The sequence below is a fragment of the Diplotaxodon limnothrissa genome, linkage group LG20 (assembly GCF_057381915.1).
Source record: "Diplotaxodon limnothrissa isolate DT_005_m linkage group LG20, D_limnothrissa_male_GT1.1, whole genome shotgun sequence".
In the NCBI taxonomy this organism is placed as follows: domain Eukaryota; kingdom Metazoa; phylum Chordata; class Actinopteri; order Cichliformes; family Cichlidae; genus Diplotaxodon; species Diplotaxodon limnothrissa.
Genome location: NC_140615.1, coordinates 2,607,965 through 2,626,448, shown reverse-complemented (window position 1 = coordinate 2,626,448; position 18,484 = coordinate 2,607,965). Strand labels below are relative to the sequence as shown.

General features: G+C 44.8%; 1 protein-coding gene across 1 annotated transcript in view; it reads right to left on the bottom strand.

Annotated features, from left to right (window-relative positions):
* Window positions 1-66: 66 nt before the first annotated feature.
* Window positions 67-18,484, bottom strand: part of nav1a (neuron navigator 1a) — an 82,762-nt gene continuing 64,344 nt past the window's right edge. Inside the window, exons 8-31 of the mRNA XM_085343809.1 lie at window positions 17,592-17,895; window positions 13,567-14,386; window positions 12,953-13,474; window positions 12,132-12,173; window positions 11,728-11,876; window positions 11,434-11,616; window positions 11,245-11,321; window positions 10,782-10,859; window positions 9,823-9,906; window positions 8,843-8,951; window positions 8,634-8,755; window positions 7,513-7,697; window positions 7,259-7,421; window positions 6,976-7,174; window positions 6,800-6,888; window positions 6,608-6,703; window positions 6,315-6,486; window positions 5,290-5,555; window positions 5,049-5,200; window positions 4,885-4,956; window positions 4,594-4,799; window positions 4,375-4,493; window positions 4,087-4,275; window positions 67-2,623 (exon numbers count right to left, since the gene is read on the bottom strand). Of these exons, the coding sequence (XP_085199935.1) occupies window positions 2,528-2,623; window positions 4,087-4,275; window positions 4,375-4,493; window positions 4,594-4,799; window positions 4,885-4,956; window positions 5,049-5,200; window positions 5,290-5,555; window positions 6,315-6,486; window positions 6,608-6,703; window positions 6,800-6,888; window positions 6,976-7,174; window positions 7,259-7,421; window positions 7,513-7,697; window positions 8,634-8,755; window positions 8,843-8,951; window positions 9,823-9,906; window positions 10,782-10,859; window positions 11,245-11,321; window positions 11,434-11,616; window positions 11,728-11,876; window positions 12,132-12,173; window positions 12,953-13,474; window positions 13,567-14,386; window positions 17,592-17,895 (4,494 nt within the window). The 3' untranslated portion in view covers window positions 67-2,527. The remainder of the gene's footprint in view (window positions 2,624-4,086; window positions 4,276-4,374; window positions 4,494-4,593; window positions 4,800-4,884; window positions 4,957-5,048; window positions 5,201-5,289; window positions 5,556-6,314; window positions 6,487-6,607; window positions 6,704-6,799; window positions 6,889-6,975; window positions 7,175-7,258; window positions 7,422-7,512; window positions 7,698-8,633; window positions 8,756-8,842; window positions 8,952-9,822; window positions 9,907-10,781; window positions 10,860-11,244; window positions 11,322-11,433; window positions 11,617-11,727; window positions 11,877-12,131; window positions 12,174-12,952; window positions 13,475-13,566; window positions 14,387-17,591; window positions 17,896-18,484) is intronic.

Sequence of the window (18,484 nt, the reverse complement as noted above, 5' to 3'; positions counted from 1 at the left end):
TAAAGAAACACGTAAAAAACAGGTAGTGATGTGATGCATGGCATGACTTTATTGTAACAACTGCTCAATGTTAGACATATGGGATTTAATGTGGTTATAGAGACATGCCATACAACCTTTACCGAGCCCACTTTTAAGCCAAGTGCTCCTTCCTGCTGGAGGAAGACAATACAACCACAGAGGACGCTCATTTTCTGCATACGCGGGCCCAACTTTCTCTTAGATCCCTTAAGTGATTGTTGTCGCAGACGCAGTGACTATTTACAGTGTTTACAATAGTGATGTAATGTACAAAAGAGGAAAAACAAAACATCTTTACAAATATTTGCATAAGAAAAAACACAAAAACCCCCACGTCTGCTCTTAAAAACAATGTGAAAAAGAGGAAGATATCCAGTTATTTAAAAATCCCTCCCGTGATAAGGTTTAAGTGCGGTAGGTCCAATGAAAGGAAACTTTGGGAACACACCAGGGATACATGCATCAACATCACATCTCTAGGCTTGCATCTGTTCTCACGCAGCTTCCCATTTCTCAGGCAACTCCCCAATGACGACAAGACCTTCAAGCTTAAGTTGAAGATGGTGTCAAATCGTGCAAAGCAGCCTAGTCATGATACACATTCGCATTAACTGCAGTTTACTGACACACACATCATCTTAACTTACAGCTTATCACATAACTGCCTGTCAAAGGCTCCAAATATATCGATAACCCACTCGAAACCCAAATTTGGGCATTAAAGTGATGACATGGAAGTGACATCAGAGTAGGTCAGTGGAACTAGTTATGTTCCCTCTAGATCGAGGCCTCTGTGTGGTAGATCAAAGCAGCTTTTTAGGCCAAATTGTGTTTCAGGCACAGATAGACTTAGGCATCGTGCCTCTACTTTACAGCAGTAGAGGAACATGTGGGCAGAGTATGGCAGTCTGAGGTACTTCAGGGTCAAGCTAAGGGGTTTAAGAGTATCCCAGCAACCTACAGTTCCCTCCTCTTACACCGCTCTTTATACTTTCTCACTTTATCTCAGTTAACAGTCAAGATGTGAGCAATAAATACTGTCATCTACTACCTCTAGCATATTTCATGTGCAAACCAATGAAGAAACAAAACGGGAGGAAGTCACATTTAAATATTAATCAGTCTTTTCTGACGGTAACTCAAACCATGTGAGAAAAGGAAACTGACAATTAGCAGAAAGTCACGTTTTAATCAAAAGATGGAAGTAAAGGAAAGAGGAAGGAAAATGTTATGGCTATTTTTTGCTAAAGTTTTCTGCTTCTGCTTCAGGGATGATGACACGGGTGATAAACGTCGGCATACGGGCGATCACTGAAGATGACTCGGTACAAAAAATCCTACAAAATCAAGACTTTGAGAGCTGTGTCGTCAGCTATTACAAGAGAAGTCTGTGTTTTAAAACTGATATCTAAATACAGAGTATACGCAAGCATAGCCAGAAACGGTGCTCAATAAACAAGCAGGTCGTGGGTGTTTTTTTCTTCAATTTTTTTCTCTCTCTGTGTTTATAATTCAGTACATTGACTTCCTGTGGTTATAATATCAGCATAACACTGGTTACCGAGTCCACGTATGATGACATTCTCTTTACAGACTCAACCCAAAATGAAATCATCACTCGTTTCAGTTTTCACCTCATGCACGTTGCTCTTTGCAGCTTCGCAGTTCTGTTTATTCGATAAATGACAAAATAGCAGAACTGAAAAGAAGAAAACATTCAAGGCCTTTTTCATAGTTGTGTTTTTGAGTGTGCGTTATGTTCTACCAAGCACCTTTAGTGAGACTGAAAGCGCACCATGAACAGAAGAGAGGCAGGAATCAATAGATGCTGCCATCTGGAGGATTTACTAGTGAACTGCATGATTTGGCCAAGCCGATCCCCCCATTTGATACACAGTCACTGACTCGGCCTCCTAAAATCCAATTATTACAAGTAAAAAAATAAAGTGCATTTTGGCTGTAGTCAAGTGCTGGTCCTACTTTTTGGGGAGTGATCATACTGTTTTTCTGTAGTCTGCATTCCTGAAATGACGCATGTGCCTCCAAAATAAACCTATAAGCACCAATAGTTGTTGTGAGGGTTGCGGCAGTAAAAAACAAAAAAACAAAACAAAGGGAACAAATATTCAACGGGGTTATAGGTAATATTTTGTTTTATACTATTTTGGTCACCATGCACTTGCAGATTCAACAACAGCCCATCTGATACCAGCTGAGAGCAGAAGGGAGAAAAGACACCATCTTTCCCCGCCGTGATCATCGCAGCTTCCTGTCAAAGCGGTTTCATCATCTTTCCCATGTTCAGATATCCGGGAGGAGCAAACCCATTGTCCACTGTCCATAATCCTCCTACTCCCTCTCTCTGTAGATTCTTTACATTAGCTTTGTAACTGCTCACTGAGCACACATTAAAGTTCATCTTGGAGTCTTTAAATTCTCATTTGAACTGCATTTGTGAGAGCCGCGCTGTAGAGTCGACAGTTCCTTAGCTTTATCGACAGTCTACTCAGAGTGTAGCCTGCAGAGTGGGATCAAGACTGCCTTCCCTCTCTGGAGACTCTATGCAGTTGGCCGACTCCTGGAGCTTCAGCAGCATGGCCATCTGTGGAGCAGGAGGAGACACAGAAGAAGAGTTAGCCACAGAGAAGATTGCTACATGTGTAGCAATCTTCTCTGTTATTAAGTTATTCTAGATTAAGTTATTCTACGTTTAATCCAATAACTGCTCTGCCAGCGTTTTTGACTGTCTTGTAATCAGGCTCTCCTTTCTTATGTGTTTCTAATGCTAAAGATATATTTTCTGTGTCAGAATAAAAGGACTCAGTTGAGGAAACAATCGCAGGAAATTCAGTACATTTATTGAGAATTTAGTACTGATAGACAGTTTTAAACATTCCTGTGAGTATGGAGCACGATGGCCCAGTTACAGTGAGCTGCTAGATGAGGTGTTGCAGGCTCTACACCAGGGGTCCCCAATCCCAGTCCACGAGGGCCGGTGTCCCTGCAGGTTTTAGATCTCACCCGGGGTCAACACACCTGCATCACATGATTAGTTCATTCCCAGGCCTCTGGAGAACTTTGAGAAGGTAATTTATCCATTTAAATCAGCTGTGATGGATCAAAGACATCTAAAACCTGCAGGGACACCGGCCCTCGTGGACTGGGATCGGGGACCCCTGCTCTACACTCTTCACACCTTTCGCAACATGAACTTTTTTTGCACCATGGTCAATTAATTCAATTAATTGACAGTCTTATTGAAACAATGTCAATTTGTTTGTATTCCCGGCAATATTCTCCACTCTCAGCAAATCAAAATGGACTAAAGCACATCTAGGCACAAAAACTAGAAAAATTTGCATTTCCTGCGAAAATGCTGTGTGGGTGCCTTAACGCTGAAGATGTCGGCTGAAAAAAGCTGAAAAAGTTGAAAAAACAACAACAAAGCATTTCCCTGAGCAGGATTCAAACCTTTTGGTTTCAAGGCGGCGACTCACCTCACTCCGCCAAACTCATTCTCACAAAGAAGAGGTGGAGAGACTGACAATTCTGGTGAAATTAGCAGAAGCTGCTTAGAATTGTGCTGATAAGAGGTGAAAAGGCTAAAAGTTTTGCAGAAAAGAGTTCAATCAGCAGCTGAAAAAGCTGAAAAGTGGTGAAAAAACTTAAAATTGTGCTGAAAAGGGGTGAAAAAGTTTAACTGTTAACTGAAAGAAATTTTGCCATAAGCGGGATTTGAACCCGGGCCTCCCAGTCTGAGAACGGACGCTTATCTCACTGAGCTAAAACACAGGTCAACCCGGCGAGGAAAATCAGTGAGGCCGCTGATAATGTGGCAGAAATGGGCAAAAAATATTGCAAAAAAAATTCAATATCTCAAAAAGTATAGAAGTTATGAGCACCAAAAGTCATAGCACCCATTAGCAGAAACAGCAGAATTTTTTAAAGTTTGAACGGAGAAAATCGGCTGAAAACTGAGGGAGTAGTTAACGTCCAAAAAACGTACGGAAGCAACTTGCAGAATAAAGAAAGAGGATCTCAATAGGCATCCACACAATCACTCACCAGTGGGTCTGACTCCAGTGTGCTGGGTGGAGGTGTGTCTTTAGGAGGCTTCTTCTCCTCACTGAGTGGACCTATGCTAGGAGGAGGTAGGTGAAAGAGCCTGGACTGATCCTGCTGTGCGTTGGGCCAGGGGAGGGTGCCTCTCACCCACTCGACCGGATCCTCCCATACTGATTTATGCCCATGGACCTGACAGGAAGACAAGTCCATAGTGAAAACAGTGTTGTTATAGAGGGGGTTATTGTTTGTTCCACTACTGTTATATTTTGGAAATGTGTGCATGTTCACCTTAATGCCATCTTTGGCTCCTTCCTGCAAGTACGGTATGATCGAGTGGTTCCACAAGTCAATGAACCACTGCCTGAACTCCGCCACTGACACTGGGCATGACAGGAAAAAGCAGGGACCTGGAGGAGGCAGGGTTTTTTGTTAACAGGTCTTTATCATAACAACTCTCTCCCAAGTATCCAAGTCGGACTTTGCTCACTCTGTCTGCTAATATCTCACCTATGAGGAAGTCTGAAGTGCTGTGTTTCTCCAGGAAGGCGTGCAGATGGTACCAGAGCTGAGGGATCCAGTCGAGAACCTGGAGGAGCTCCTGGTGGCGTGCCAAGTCCTGCTCCTGGTCCTGGTAAGCCTCTACAGCTTTACGGTGCAAGTACCTCAGCAGAAACCCATTTGCTGGTTCTACGTTGTTGGAGAACATCACCATCCTGTGGCCACATGCAAGAAACACTTACTTTCTGCGTAAGAGTTAAACAGGGTCACGGAGTATGCTTCATCCAGTCCTCTGCCTACCTGAAGCTCAGGTGCAGCCCATGGTTAGACGTCATTTTCACAGGTTGATTGGTCGTTCCAATTATGTACGGACTGACACAGCAACAGAGAAAATCTTGTTACTCTTCGATTAAACAAATCTTATTGAATTCTTTGGTGAAACAGAGTAATTCTCAGTCATTTACCATTTGTGATACTTGCAGGTGAGCGCTCCATTAACAAGCTCAGTGATGGCCGCTGAATCGCTAATATCATCGATGATAACGACCAGGGGAAGTTCCCCTCCACACTCTCTGTCAATCTGATTTGCTAGATCTGACAAATACAACTGCAGCTCCTGTTAAAAGGTGAATACATATTTTCATACTTGCTTGTGAAAGAATAAGAAACAAAAAAAACCACCAAAAATCCTTAATCAGGTTTTACCTTCTGTGATTGACGGTGCATGTTGAAGGTGATAGCAGGGCTGCGACCCAGGAGACCGGGCTCGTGGCCGGCTTCAGTCGAGTCAGTGCGGCTGCGCTGCAGGAGGTAGTGGGCCAGACGCTGAGCTAGGTAAGTCTTTCCTGTCCCGCTGGGCCCAGACAGAACAAGGCGCCTGTGCTTCATCAGCAGGCTGATATAGTGCAGCATCATGGGCTTAGGAATCAGGGTCTCAAACACCAGTGAGTCAACACATTTTTCCCGGAGACCTGAAGAGTTTCAGACACAGAGGGGAGGATGAGCAAGACGATGTATGTAGCATTTATGAATAACTAAACTGTCTAATTTTATACTAGATCCAGTACTTAAATTACATCAGTTGGTCTAGGTCTCGGGGGGCTTAACCAACATGAAAATAGTCATTTTAGCCCCCCCAACCTAACAATAGAAGAGGAGCTTTTTTCTGTCAAAGCAGGAACCACAGTGAAGGTTTGGGTTGCCAAACCCTGGCCCAGATAAACCATCACATGCTTTCATTACATTCCCAAAGTCCTGCTTTTGTCTTGTGGCTATTTAATAGCACTCTGGCATCCACGACCCTCGAGCCAACCATTTTCATTTACAAAATAGGCCTCAGATTACACTCAAAATATGTGTAAGATTCCTGGAGACTAGCACCATGTAAAAGTTAAAAAGCTGCATGTAATTCATTTAAGAAAATAGACGTCAATAAGAGTTTTGAATACAGCGTTTCAAAGCAAAACAAACTGTTTTCAGCTCCATTTTTATTCATATAGTCCAAATATTGCAACAACTTTTACCTCGAGCTGCTTTGTATTCAAAGATAACAATACAAATAAACCCAAACAATCAAAAAACTCCATGTGAAGCAAGCACGAGCACAGGAAAAACTCTGACCACTCCACTCCAGCCAACTCTGGGAGGGGCAGCCATCCGCTGGTGAGAGGGGGGGGGGAGAGACAGGACATGGAAAAAAAAATGCACTGAATGCACTTATATCTGCTAACCTTTCAAGGTGACAAAAATACGAGCGGGACCATTGCCAAGACATCGATAAGGTGAGCCTTGGGGTTTGTCCCCCCCAATCACCCTCAGCCTGCCCTGGGTAAACTGGTACATGTGCAGGGAGTCACTGGTCAGACCCAAGCTGGCTGTCGGGTCCACTTGACTTAAATAATCCTAAACAAAGAACAAATATATCACAGTTAAAAGTTTACGGTTGAGCAAACAAATCGCAGCCGGGCTACTGAACCACAAATGTCCACTCAATAAAAAAGGAGACCAGATTTACAAGACTTACTTTGAAGGTCTCGGCTATGAGGGAGTCCAGACAAGGCCAGTCAGTCCTCGCATTAATCAGCACTGAGCCAAGGTAGTACTCCTGCTGCTGTTTGTCCTGCAGAGAAGAAACAGACGCTTAATTTCCAGAGTGTCCAGTTAAAGCTCTTGACATTATCGGACATTGTGAGTAATAAAAGTGTTCCACGTCTACCTCTGTTTGGTCTCCGATACGGACCAGCAGACGTGCACACACTTCTTCACGCTGAGAAGACACGCTTAGCGTGTCACCTTGAGACGCTTCTGCAAGAGAGGAGGAAATGAGGAGGAGATGCACGCTGCACTTCTTTATGAGGTAAACATTGTTTTAAGGCTTTGTTAGTCTCTGACCTGGATCTTTACAATCATTCAGACTAAGGCTGAAGGATTTGGTGAGGGACATGCTCATTGGCTGCCTCAGAGAGGGCCCCAGGAGGGACGCCAGGCCTGAAGGCTGGGATGTGGAGGAGGTGGGGCCAGAGGCAGGGAGGTGATGCTGGGTTCCTGTTTTTAAATTGACATTTTCTGCCTTCAGGTTCTCCACCGTCGACTGAAACATGAGCATAAAGCTTTAAATTGTAATAACAGCTTTGCAGGTAACTGAACAAAGACACGTGCAGTAGGCAAAACAAACCTGCATGTTTTTCATGGCGTCTCGGAGCTGCTCAAGCTGATGTGCAGAGTCTAAGGCTTCAAGTCGAATATCTGTCAGTTCCCTCTCTTTCACCCAGAGCTCTGAGCGCAACTCTGATACGGCGCTTTCCTCGCCGTCTCCCTCTTCTGTACTTTCCATGATCCTGGAAAAAGCCAAGGAGCCCTTATAAGAAATTTTCATAGACGAAAACTGCACTGCTGAGCTGTGCGGTGGAGTAGGTGTTGTGTACTCACACAGAGGAGGTGGCTGAAGCTGAGGTTTTCAGGGAAGGCAGCATGCCGTCTCCTCCTTCTCCCCCTTCATGAGGCATCTTGGGAGAGTTAGGAGCTGAGGAGTCGGGGGTGGCAATTTCCTCAATGTCAGAGTATGTTTTGGAGCCTTTCTTAATGCTGAATGCTTTGTTGAAGGAGCTCCTCAGCTACATAGAAACAGAAGAGATAAACCGATATAAAACAGTCAAACGATGACTTCACATGACTGCATTCATAACTGGAAAGAAAAAAAAGAGGGAATAGTTAGAACTGTTAATGTGACACATGCTAAGTACAAAGAGTATAAAAAATAAAGGAATAGTTTGTCATTTTTCACTGCAGATAAAAGCCAAAACCCCCAATCTGTCAAGTATAGTTTCATTTTATATAGAATGAATAAACGAGATATCATCATGTGCATTTGTAAATCTCACAGAGCAGAATATTTGTACCTTTGTTTTAAACCAAGCAGCTGGTGTTAATCAAAAACAAAGAGCCTTCCCCAAAATGACAAACTACCGCTTTGAACTTTCAGTCGTTTTCTGCACTGAGTCCAAGCTCCAATCCGTTTTCTGCACTTAGATTTAGCAGCTGGTTTAGTGAGGGTTACATGGTAAAAGAAAAAGTCATGTATTCTCTTACACAGGGACAAAATACAGGATAAAGTATGATGTAGCAGGGGAGAAACATAACTGAAAGATGCGTTAAATAAACTCGATTAAGCCTGAGCGCTTCGCTTCTTACGGAACATCATTTCTGCTGCCAGCCGCTCTAACCGAATTACGGCCATCTATTCAAATTAAATGGTCACATGAGGCAGCCAATCAGCAGTGTGGGAGGCCAATCAGCAGAGATGGAGGGTACTCGAGGACTGTGCTGCACTTTTAGATGGTCCATCATGCTGTATGACAGGAAATTAATAGAGGTTTTATAGAAACACAGTGACTGAACTCACCTCGAAGACCTAAAAGAGCAGAATAGCACAACACAAAGGAGGGAAAGACTGGTCATACTTCATCCACGCTGCTTTGTCATTTTCATTAAGGAGAACAGACACAGACCATGCAGTGAGAATAACATAAAGCCTCGCAAACAGCTCTTACCCAGCTCTTTTTCTTCTTCTTCTTAGCATCTTGGTCCTTCAAGCTGCCCACGCTGGACATGCTGGTCAAACTGTTCAGACTGGAGATGCTCTCACAGGAGTTCTGACGTCTGATACACAGATCTGGAAAAAAATAAAGAGAGAAAATATTGAATAAAAGTGCTGTGGAGTGAGCGAGAGATAAAAGGATAACCTGAATAGTTTACAGACCTTTGCTGTTATCTGGGTTGTTTAAGGCTCCGTGTATGACAGCCTGGGCTTCTTCATTCCTGGTCTTCAGACAATCAATGGTCTCCCGGAGCTCCATCAGCTCAGAGTCCTGCACAAACATTAAATAAATGGTTTGAGCAACACTTGTTTGTATCTGCTTTGAAAATCGAGCCGAGTGATAGCTTGTACTCGTCTAGTTATCATCCAAAAAATGCTGCATTTTCATTTTACTGTTTTTTATAACTGGGGATTTTGTGCTGTAATAAATGAAAAAGGTTTTTATTTAAAAGTCATGAATACTTTCATTAAATAACTGAATATGTTATTTATGTAGTGGGAGTGAGCTTTTAGTAATGCACTTCAACTCAAACCAATGCAAAGTGAAAAGTTCAAAAAGACAAGAACAACAGTGCCGCTCATTGTCTGCTAAAATCGATGCCACTCCACTCTAAATAGAGCCGCCCGGCCCATCTCCTCAAGGTTAAAGAGTCTGTGCTTTGGGCTGAACTGCACAGGTCAGTGCACTGGCACAAACAACAAAGACCTTTCCTGGAGTGGTCTAGACAGGGCTTTCAGAGGGAGCAGCAAGGCATGAAGCACTGAGAAAGACTCTGCACACGCATGCTCACACTAAACAGCTCAGGCACCGATCGATTCTTTTACACCAAAACACACAAAGGCAGAAGAATGCAGGAATGCGATGTTTACTTTAGGTGCACATGCAAACTGTTTGAGTCTTTCTTATCATTCAGCCTTTAGAGATTTTTAACACACTGATCCTCCTCCTTTCACACCGAGCCACCCTGCAGGACTGCAGCCAGGGGCCTCTAACCTAGATTCAGCTCCCACTGCAGGATTCGATCAAAGTCACCTCCGTATTAGCTCTTAGCCGAGTGCTCATGAGAAATTTGCGGTGGTGAAACGCAGCTGGAGCTCAGGTTTTTGTTTGTTTGTGCTTGAAAGCGGGGCTGGGATGTTACCTTCTGTTCGTGGCTTAGCGACAGGCTCTGCAGCCGCGCTGTCATCAGTGCCAAACTTTGCTCAAAGGCGGCCACCAGGTTTGCCTGTTTAGAAAAGACGAGAGACAAAAACAACAATTTAGATTAAACTCAATTTTTCCATTTAAATTTCTCTATATCAGGACATCAACGTGTAGATGAACTGGTATTTATTTATTGGCCGATTCGACAGAGCATCGTTTAAAGCAGACATTACGCATAGAGGGACAGATTGAATGGATTTTGTCTGACCCTTTATCCCTGCATAAGAAGTGCTAAAAGGCTGAATGAGGCACAAAGGCTGAACAGGATGTCGTCTGTGCAAAATCCCCCTCCTCCCTAATCTCCTCACACACACCCAGTTTAGCCCAGAGGAGGGAGAGAAAATTACTTTCTATTCTCCTTTACAGAATGTATTAACACAGTAAAATAATGGATTCAGCCCAGTCATTAATCCAGCACATAATCATGCTGTGTGTCGCGCATCTGTTCTGCACATTCACTGCCCTCACATGAGAAGGTCAAACAATGTGAAAAAAAGGGGGGGTGTGCACACGCACTGATTGATGTCTCCTGCATGAAGCGGTGCATAATTCCTGCATTTTATTGCCGCAATCAGACGCATTGAAAATGCTGACTGGATAGTTATATTGAAACAAGGGAGGAGGAGGAGCGAGGCACATGTGTACGTGTGCGTAGTGAAGCTAAGTGGCTTTTTAGAGGGGAAGATTAGCATTACTTAGACTCAGCAAAGATAAGAAACATCCTGAAAGTGCAGAGAGATGATCTATGACCGACATGACACAGGTTCTCTCTCTGTTCGCTTTTCTATAAAGGGTCAATTACTTGAGTAGTGTGATATGCAAAAAGGAAGTCTCGCAATAAAAAAAAAAAAAGCTTAACATGCTTTGTGCAAAGCAGCATCGACAGAAAGTGCATACGTTTGACGTGAGCTGTGTCGTTAAGTTAGAAACCTTCTCCTGCGATGACTCCAGCTCTCTTCTCAGCTTGCGGATTTGCTGTGAATAAAAGCAGGAATGTTCCAATTATAAGACGGCCGAGGCCACTAAACCGGACATTATGCAAGTGAGTGGATGGTGCAGATGACGACTGACAGGCTTGTTCTCCCACAGACAACAAGGATGAGAGTGGATGGGAAAGGGGGAAAAAACCAGCTGAGTAGAAAGAGCTGGGCAGAAAACACTTACCTCTCCCTGGATCCTTTCCTCAGCCTTGGACAGCATAGGGGATAAGAGTAAAGATGTTAGCAAAGACACAGACGAGAGGAGTGGGGCCTAATAAGGTACAGGCCGCAGTTTCAAGTGTTTAAAGCGTGAAATAAGAGGAAAGCGTCATTGCACCAACATACATCCACACATACAGCATACGCTGAGCTGTAGCTACCTGAGTCTGCATGCTGCCCAAACTCACCGAAGAGTAGCTTGATGAGTTGGAGGCCAAGGAGAGTACAGAGCCATGAACTGAGCATAAATAAGAGTAACACACACACAAAGAAAAACAAATCCATTAGAGTTGAGATGAAGTCAAACAGATCCTACTTATCAGATGACAAAAACGTTCAGAAAAAATCACCATCTTCATTCGACTCCCTGTCCCTGAAGGATCCGGAGCGAACCATTCCCATGCTGCGGGGACGTTCAGCCAGTGACACCGTGCTGCCCAGAGGCGATGCCCCGTACAGCTCCATAGAGGCATCGTGTGTCGGGATGCTGTTGGATCGAGTCATCCTCGGCGGGCCGCCCACCGGGCTCGGCACTGTTATAAGAAATAGAGTTACCAATGCTCTGCAATACACATCAAACAAATGTATGCGTGTCAGCATTTATCATTTGCCATCATAGTGTGTGTGCTTGTGTATCTACGCACCCATGCTGGTCTTTGAGGTTCGGGGCAGGGAGGTGGGTGACGACAGCAGTGGAAGAGCGAGCGAGTCGGTCATACTGAGAATAGTATGAGAGTGCCTCCTCTCTCCTTTCTCCTTCCCATCCTCCTCGATCTGGGAGGCACTGCTGAAACTACAGTTTAATGGACCAAGTCAGTGTTGGCAGTGGTAAAAGTCAGCTGAATATCTCGACGACCAAAACACACAAAATGCTCCTGGCAGGGCTCATTGAGAGGGAAATGAGCAGCAGGAATGATGTTTCATAGAGCTGTGGGCAAGATCCACATAATCTGCCACACAAAGGGCATCTTATCAATCAATCTCTGTGTTTGTGCGTGCAATTTTAACAAAAAACACACATTTAAAGTTTGTGTGTGGAACTACTTACCTTAAACCTTTCTTTGGCAGCGTGTTTCTGTCTCTCTGAGAGCTGTGGAGATTAAACAGTGTCATTAATTAATCACTAGTGCAGGGAGTTATTAGAGTCTCAAGCACAGACAGCAGGCACAAAGAAACGCAGTAAGACTGGAAGATGGGCAGCGTCAGCTAGTAATTATGACTTCAGTCAGTAGGGCTAGTACAACACTGATAACAGCCCTGCAGTAATAACAGCCCAGCAAGCCTCAGCATATCTCTCTCTGCTTTAGTGTGTGTCTGTGTGTGTGCACTGTTTGCTTTATTTGTTGGCTGAGTTTAAGAAAAACACATTTTCATCCTTCTCATTAAGAAAGGGGACAAATTATCAGGCAGACTTTAGGGCTCTAAATTTGTCATATTCAACATCGCATTCAGAACGATTCGTTTTAGAGCTAATGTTGTGTTGTTCTCATATCCACACAGGGCTCCTGCAGAGAGGGCTAGTTTAAAACTCATCATCACCATCAGCACTCATCATCCAGGATGATTAAGCAAGCATTGCTAAATATTTTCAATATTTTTAAGGATCTCCTCGTCATGTTGTTCTTGGTTTTTATAAATGCCCGTTGTCTGTATGACATCTACCTGGTTGCTCGATTCTGGGGGGAAACTGCAGATTATCAAAGCTCTTCCCTTCTGCTTTCCTGAGCAGTGAATAAAGTTGGTGCACTTCCTCAACTGACCAAAAGGTGGAGCTACTCGGTTGCCCTCTATTTAAACCCTGGGATAGACTCGGCTGAATATGCAGTGTGTGCAGCATTATGGATCGTATTTGAGTAGAACTGAACTGACCTGTCTGTGGGAGTCAGTGAGACTTTACTTCCGGGTGTCCAGCTAGAGGGCTGGCCGCTGTCATCGTGTCTATCTTTGACTCGGGACTCTAAGGTGGTGTAGCCTCTCGTCAAATTCTCCCCCCCTTTATACTCCTCTCTCTCCTGGGGCTCTGGGGCCAGGCTCATCTGAAGTGGCAGAGACTCCAAGCTACGATGCAGCCCAGACATCCGAGGGTAGAGCAGGGGAGAGGTTCTCCCTTCATTGCTTTCTACCCCGAGGGAAGTGACCTGCCTGGGACCCAAACCTATGCCAGAACTGGAAAAGCAGGCTGAAGAGTTCACATTTAGTACAGGGGCAGGGCTGGGGGTCAGGCAAGAACTAGTGGAGTTGCCTGCTGAACCAGAGAGGTCTTGAAGCTTAGAGTAAGGAGGAATCTTAGGAGGCAAAGTGTCCCGAACCTCAGTGTCCAGGCTGTTTGAGTTCAGCTTGTCGAGCTGAGCCATCGATGGAGGCTTTGCCAGGCTACGCACTCCAGACAACCTGAAGACAGAGAAAGACAATGTTGAAGCAAGTGTGTATTTTAGATGTGATCGTCTGTTTATGTGGAAATGGAAGCTAATGAGTTTTGATACCTGTGTGTGCTGGGAGATGGGAGATCCATGCCCTTGCTGCTGCTGGGGGGCCTCAGCCCTTGTACTTTCCCTCCGTTCTCTGATGGGGTCTGAGCAGGACTTCCCTTCATTGACCCTCCCCCACACTCAGAGTCAGAAACCACAGCTTTAGCTTTGGCTCTCTCCTTCTCCTTCTCTCTGTCTGTTTGATTGACAGGACTGGGGATGCCACGTCCTCCTGGTTTACTCAGTCCTGTTCCAGAACCGTGTCCAGAGCCCGGCTCTTTGAGCCTTGAGCCCTGTGATGCTGCGACGGAGGGTTTGATGAGTCCAGAGCCGGTGTCCATGGTGGTGCTCACCGGGCGAGCTGAGCTCGGCCGTGTTAAAGTCAGGGTGCTCGTTTTTGCGGGGCGGGGCAGAGAGCGGTACTGCAGAGACGTTCTGGCATTTGGAGACAGGAAACCACTCTGATCGCTGCTCGAAACATCGAGACTTGTCTTTCGTCCTCCACCACCAGCACCTGGCTTCACAGGGATACCTGACGTTTTGGGAATTTTCCCTACAGTTGCAGAACCGCTGGGTATGCCGCTGCTAACTGCACTTGTTACACTGGGCGGACTTGAGTTGTTTGTGCTATTACTGGTAGCTGCTGCTGGTTTCTTGAAGCCAAAGTTTCCACCAGTGGAGGGCCTGACCAGGCCGGATGGAGGTTTACGCTGCTCAGCAGCTCCGGTGCCATTTCGATGGTCTTTACCAGCATCAGAGGAGGAGCGCTGAAGACTTGAAGTCTTCACTGCTAAACGGGACTTATCCATGGGCTTCCCATCAGACTTCACGGTACCTAAAGCAGAAAAGAAAAAACCCTGATGAGCAGCTTGAACAGAGTTAAGTAGTGTGAAATGATGACTGAAACTAAGCACGCCACATTAGGAGACAATATCTTATCTACACACCTACGATGTCTGACTGTCAGCTGATAAAAATAAATCCCTGTCTGAGCAAGGAGACAGTTTGTAGACCAGACTCACAGCCAGCTTAACCCTCACATGTGCTGTTATCAGGCAGTTACTCCTCTTTTCCATCCTGATGAACTGAAAAAGTTTCCTTCTTCCAGCAAGTTTTTTAAGCTTTCCAGTCAGTGAACAGTGACGTCACAGCTGTAGAGTGGCAAAATGAACACGTGCAGCATGGTTGTTCACGTTCATGAAGCATGTCTGCAGGCACTAAACTGCATCAAACAGCCAACACGACTGAATTTCCCCCATGTTGGAGGCTCACTGGGGAAAGGTGAGGCAACTTAGTGAAACAGGGTCCCCCATTTGAACACGTCCCAGTTGGCAAATTAAACGGACTTGTTTGGAAGTTATTAAGAGAATAAAAGTCTATTACACATGTGCACTGCATGCACCACCCACACAAGTCCGCACTACCAACACTCTCTTAATGTGCATCTGATGGGAGTAGTTATGTGAGGTTTATATACAAGGCATTAACAGAGTCAAAGAACCGCTGTTGAATGAGACCTACCGGCATGCTGCCTGGGGACATCTGGAGACACTTAAGAGTATTTATAAACCCGCAAAAGACAGACAGACACACACACACACACACACACACACACACACACACACACACACACACACACACACACACACACACACACACTTGCAGTTCTTAGTGATTGGATCTCGCAGAAAGCACTGGGTTATTTCATATAAGTGAAAATTGGGTTTACATGTCAAATCAAAAGCTCAATCCTTTGTGTCACCGCATCGTAGCCTGTTCCATGAACTCAGGCAATTGTATTAATTGTGACACAAATGAAGCCTGATTTACCGACACGGGCTTGTAGAGACAGTGAAGCTCACGGCTTCACACGGTAAGCGCGTAGGAGAGGTGATGAATCACTGCGTTTCTCAGCACAAGAGGCCAACATGTCTGAAGATATGGAGATGTGAGCACAACGCTCAAATTCAGAGCGACTGGCAGACAGAGAAACCTTTTTCAATAAATCATCAAAAACTGGCTTCTCTGGCTCTTAAAGGAAAGTGGCTCACGTGTAAATGCTCCTTCATCTGCTGAATGCCACTTTGGTAAAGGGGAAAGATTGTATCTATGCTGCGCTCGCTACGTATGGAAACCCACCCTAATACTCTTATTTGTCAATAATACCAGTCTCCCGGGACTCACCACTTTTTTTTGCAAGACTTGAAAAATCTGCTGAAATCATCTCTCATCAGTCATAACACCGAGACCATGTGTGGCCACGTATATGTTGTTGTTAAGATACAGTATCAGTAGTTATTTGTGTGTGCGTAAGAGGCTGGCGAACGTTAGCTGTAGTTTGTCTCCTGTGACAGAGGGAAAAAGACATACAACCTGTCCACAGCTCAGCGATAACATAATGACGAACACTTGAAAATATGCAGTGTGCTCAGACTTTAAAAAAAAAAATCATTTTGCTTACTGTGAGATCCTGGTACACCATAACTCACAAGGACAACAGAGAAGATGCCCTTTGTGAGCGAACCGAGGCTCCAGGGCTCCACTAATAAAGTCTTCATTTCTATATCAGTCATGCGGAGACAATTCACAACTTCATCTGTGAGCACTTCACAGTTTCAACGCACCGTCTTATTTTTAGAGATGACACAGTAAAGGAGATGTTTACTTTCTGAGAAGTAGCTCCTGCAAAAGTGCAATATGAGAGAACGGGAGCGAACAGAGCACATGTGATATGACGTCAGTTTTATGGATAACACGGGTAGGTCACTGACAAATTAGACCCTCTCTGAACTATTTGCTTACAACTGTCTCATACAAATAATCAGCAGCTGAAATGACACTTAAAATGATCTTTAGCTGCTGTTTTATCTTCTGCACTTACTAAAAGTATGGTCTGTGCTGTACACAGACACATGGAGGAGACAGAGATAGTATGGAAGTGCATCACACTGCTCATCCCAACATGCTGTCGCTTCTTCAGAGTCACACACTCTGCGTCTCCTACAATTCCACAAAAATGCAGACGCATAACAAACGGGGCGCACACACCGTGACGCACAGCACCCTCCTAGCCTCAGCGATAGACTGCGCTCTGTGAAACTCTAAGAATGACTGCTTCTCATGTGACTAAACCCCGGAGCTTCTCCGCACACCGACAAGCAACAACAAACTTTTTTTTTCCAAATCTGTTTTTGTTCGACTTCACCGCCTGATTTATTACAGCCTCACACTCGGTGGCGCATCGAGCAGATAGCAGATTCATACTGCTGACATCGATAACAATAACAGCCTGGCACAAAGATCACAGGCGAGTTCAACACATCTGTCATTTCAACAGCTGGCAGTGCAAACGCACCACCGTTCCACAGAAACAGGACTGTTTACACAGACCCCTGGCTATCTGGACTGGCACATAACACCGCAACTAATATCCTGCTGTTTCGGTTGTCTATATGTGTGCAAGTCTGTGCGTGTGCATGCGTGTGCATACATAAACAACACACAGATGGTGTGCCCAAAAGGCAGCTGCACAATCCCTACCATTGTGCTCTTTCTGTGCGAGTGTGTGTTAAGTGTGATGGGTGACAGTCTTTAAGGCTGGCACAATCTCAGTCATGGCTGCACTCACAGCACACATTATTAGAAGCACACGCGCTCTTATAAAGGCCCTTATTTTAGCACTATAAATTATCTCTGTTCAACACAAAAATAACGCTTGGCTAGGAAGAAGCTATAGGAAGAAAAACACTGCTGGTCAGTGTGTGGTGTGTGTGTTAGTCACTGGCTGGCAGGCAGCAAGGGTGTGGGTGGTGATGGGTGTTTGATACATGGCACCACTTTCTAAAGGCCCGGAGGGTGGGCTGCAGCTGTGGATGAAAGTGTGTGACAGAAACAGAGTGTGTCTGTGACTGTGTGAGTGAGAGAGAGAAAGGACTATTTAAAGACAGCCTGAGAGACGTGTCAGGTTAAGAAACATTTCAAGTAAAACTATATGTTCTATACATACATTTCACACACAGTATTTGTGTTTTGCCACTCACCTGCCACTTTCAGCCCAGTTTGAGAGGTGTGTGTGATTGGGGAAGTGACTCCCACAGGTGGGTTTCTTCCTTTCTTCAACACATTTCCTTGACCCAGGGTTTGAGGTTTTCTCAGCTCACCCTTCCCACCTTCCGGCCCCTCCCCTTGCGGCCGGGTTTTCTTCCATTTATTAGCGGATTCGGACTTGAGGCTTCCTGTATCGTAGATGCTGCTGCCCTGGCTCTTGCGGCTGGGTTTGTTATCATCGGAGTCCCAGGACAGGCCGCTCTCCACTAGAGATCTCTTCTCTGCATCTGTACGCATCTAGAGTAGAGAAGAGACAGACGCATGCTTTGAGACACTGCGTCAAAAAAAGTCTGGATAGCCAGCACGTGCAGTCTGACCAACAGAACACGTACACAGCAATTACTTTCCCTATCTAGCAGGTTTGAGTCATTTGCGCTGCCAATTTTACGCTTCTGAGGCTCATCTATGAGCGTTTTGATCGTCTGAAAGCTGGTTTGGAAAAGAAATGTATATAAAAAACCCACATTTGCATCATGTCACACTTTTAAATATGAAAAAAATAAGAGACAACAACATGGTTTTAAATGTAAAGACAGTAAAATGAAAAAATAGATCCCACAAAATAGAGTAAAGATGCCTCACAAGCTAAATCTATTCAGAAAACTGCACATGGATAATTGGCCCAATGCATGGCCTGTCGTGCTTTTTACATGTAACTGTCATGTTTCTGGTCTTCAGATATGTACCACGGCCCTGCAGCTTTCTAGCAGTCAGACTGGATATTAAACTCACACGGTTCTCTACCCTAAAGCCTGTGTAGTGTCCATTTGAGCCTATGTGTAAAGAACTGATGATAGAAAAATCTGCTGTGTGTGGAATCATATCA